At 65.1% G+C, this 2,624-nt stretch overlaps 3 protein-coding genes across 3 annotated transcripts in view; 1 reads left to right on the top strand and 2 right to left on the bottom strand.

The window, feature by feature from the left end:
* Nucleotides 1-38: 38 nt before the first annotated feature.
* Nucleotides 39-442, top strand: ACA1_111320 (uncharacterized protein; the record flags this gene model as incomplete). Its single annotated transcript, XM_004341961.1, has 2 exons — nt 39-58; nt 100-442. The coding sequence occupies 2 exons, from the start codon at nt 39-41 to the stop codon at nt 440-442; spliced, it is 363 nt and encodes a 120-aa protein (XP_004342010.1).
* A 57-nt stretch (nt 443-499) lies between these two features.
* ACA1_111310 (uncharacterized protein) lies at nt 500-2,019 on the bottom strand (the record flags this gene model as incomplete). Its single annotated transcript, XM_004341960.1, has 3 exons — nt 500-1,009; nt 1,105-1,299; nt 1,375-2,019. The coding sequence occupies 3 exons, from the start codon at nt 2,017-2,019 to the stop codon at nt 500-502; spliced, it is 1,350 nt and encodes a 449-aa protein (XP_004342009.1).
* Nucleotides 2,020-2,191: 172 nt separating this feature from the next.
* Nucleotides 2,192-2,624, bottom strand: part of ACA1_111200 (K+ channel tetramerization subfamily protein) — a gene marked incomplete at both ends in the record, with an annotated part of 1,578 nt that continues 1,145 nt past the window's right edge. Inside the window, one exon of the mRNA XM_004341959.1 lies at nt 2,192-2,585. Within this exon, the coding sequence (XP_004342008.1) occupies nt 2,192-2,585 (394 nt within the window). The remainder of the gene's footprint in view (nt 2,586-2,624) is intronic.

The raw sequence follows: 2,624 nt of genomic DNA, 5'->3' as shown, positions 1-2,624 counted from the left end.
GGCCCGCTCTCCCAGGCCCCAAGCGCTTGCGTCTCACGATGTGTGTCGTGTGCGGTCGGTGCGTGTCGTGTGTGCGGTGTTGATGTTTGACACGGGCAGGGTGAACACGTCGCGAGGAATCATCACCATCTTCGGTTCGATGCTGGCGCCACGCACCGGCCCGCTGCGTCATGTGCCGGGCCTCGAGGCGAGCAAGCCGGCTCGCGAGAGCCAGGCCCACGAGCAGCACCAGGAGGCCGAGGAGGCGGCCAGCGAGGAGGCCACACAGCTGCCCAGCAGCGAGGACTCAGCCAAGAAGGAGCAGAAGAAGAAGCGCAGCAAGCGGAAAGCCAAGGAGGCCGACGAGGAGGCGGAACAAGAAGAAGAAGAGGTCAAGCCCTCCAAGAAGACCAAGAAGGAGAAGACCCCCAAGAAGAAGAAGAGGCGCACCTCCGAGCAGTAGGACAGAGAGGAGTAGCACAGCCGCTACAATCCACAACAAATTAGTTCAAATAAGTTATCAGGCTGGCTTCTCGGCGGTGGTGCGCTTTCGCTTGGCGGTGCTGCCCGTGGTGGTCGTCGATGGCTTGGTTGCGCGGGGTGCCCGCTTGCGCGTTGGCGGAGGCGCGGCCGCGGAGGCCGAAGAGGGCAGGGTGAAGGCGAACGAAAACGACCCTACCTGCGCTCGCGGCGGTTCCTTCGGTGGTGTCGGTAACGACGCCTCCGCCGCCTCCTCCCTCTCCTCCTTCGCTCCACCCTCGGCCTCGTTCTCGTCCTTCTTCGCTCTCTTCTTCTTCTTCTCGTTCTGCTTCTTCGTAGCCGTTGCCTTCGTTTTCGTCGTCTTTGTCGTCGCTGTGGTTGTCGTACTTGTTGAAGTAGCCGTGATTGCTGTTGATGGCACGGGCCGGGCGGGTGGCGTCGTGGGCGGTGGTGACACGGCGGTGGCCGTGATGGTGGTCGGTGCGAGCGAGTCCCACAGATCGAACAAGCGGTTCTGTCCCTGCGCCAGATCGCTCTTCGCCCGCTCGGCCTGCAACGCACCCCACATTCCAGCACTCTCAGTCAGCACACAGCGATCGCACGCATGTGTGCGATGGGTCAGTCGAGAGGAGGAAGGGACTGTACGGCGTCGTGCTGGCGGAAGAAGCTGTGGTGCGCCACGTGCTGGCGCAGCACGCGCAGATGCCGCGCCTCGCCCTCCAGGACCCCGCTGCCGCTGCCGCCGCCGCTCGTACGCCCGGTCGCCTTCGACGGTTCACCGCCCTTGCTGGTGTAGTTGTCGTAGTCCTCTTCGTCTTCGGGGCTCAGAAGCGAGTCCTCCTGTGTGGCGCTGGTGAGGAATGCAGGTACGACACACGATGATGACACGACACACGCGGTCGGCGAGTGGTGTACCGCGTGGTGGGACTGTGGCGCAGGACTGGAGGCGGTGGTGGTCGTGGTCGTGGTGGTGGTCACCGGTGGCGACTTGAGGCGCACCACGAGGCCGCCGCACTGCCGCTCTGCGTCGCCGCCGCCGCCCTCAGGAGACGCGGGCGCCGGCTCCGATCCGCCGCCGCCCCAGGTGCTGGACAGAGACGCGTCCTCCACCTCCTCGAAGCTAGGCTCCTCCGCCTCCCCGTCACCACCGGCTGTCGACGATGACGCCGATGTCGATGCTCGAGACGAGCTGCTGGTCGCGGTGGTGGCCGTGGCCGAGGCCGAGGCACGAAAGAGGAAGGGTGGCAGCTGAAAGGCCGCCACGGGAGCCGGCAAGTCGGTCCAGGCCGCGGCTGCCGCGTCGTCATCCTCTTCTCCACCCTTGTTCTTCTTCTTCTTCTTCTTTTTCCTTTCATCTTCGAGGCCTTGGGGGCGGTCCGACCGGCGCAGCCACGGCGAAGTGGCGGCGGCGGGAGCTGGGCTGGCCGGACGTGGGGGCGGAGGTGCGGCTGCGAGGAAGGCACGGATGTCGGGGAGCTGCTGCTGCGGTCCGCCAGACTTGGAAGCCTGCGCCGGCTTGGGCTGCTTCGCTGGACCCCTACCCCGCCGTGCCCCCTTCATATCTCCCTCTCTTGTTGTGCGCTCGAAAATAAGAATAACAAAAAAGAACAGAAAAACAGCAAGATCGAGACGAGTCCGATCAGTTCCATTTGACGGAGGAAGGGCGCAATTGATTATGAAATGGAGAGGCATGAGAAGGAGAAAAAAAGGGTGCAGCGCCGCTCGTCGTGATTTAGGCGGATTGAGCGCAGAAGGGCGGGATGCTCTGCTCCTGTGCCTGCTCGGAGGCGGGGCACAGGGTCGAGGAGATGAGCGTGGCAAACTCGGTGGAGCCGGTGGAGGCGGCCCTCTTCAGCTGGTCGGCCAGGGGGTACTCCGAGGGCAGCTCGCGCAGGTAGGGCAGGATGCCCTCGGGGTAGGGCACGGTCCAGCGCAGCTCCTCGATGGTGACTGTGGCCCGCACGGCGGTGGGGGCGATGAGGAAGGCGCTGATGGGCCGGTACTCGTAGACGACCTCCGTGACGGGGCTCACGTGGTTGTGCGCCTGGTAGTGGGGCAGGGGGTCGCCCACGCACCCGCAGCTCTCCACCGTCTCTCTGAGGGGGCCGCGGGCGACCAGCTTCCTCCTGCCGGGCTCCTCCTCCTGCTCCTCCTCATCCACTACG

This window comes from Acanthamoeba castellanii, assembly GCF_000313135.1.
Source record: "Acanthamoeba castellanii str. Neff unplaced genomic scaffold scf7180000084669, whole genome shotgun sequence".
Lineage (NCBI taxonomy): Eukaryota > Discosea > Longamoebia > Acanthamoebidae > Acanthamoeba > Acanthamoeba castellanii.
The sequence above is the reverse complement of the archived record's forward strand: the minus strand, read 5'-3'. Positions and strand labels throughout refer to the sequence as shown.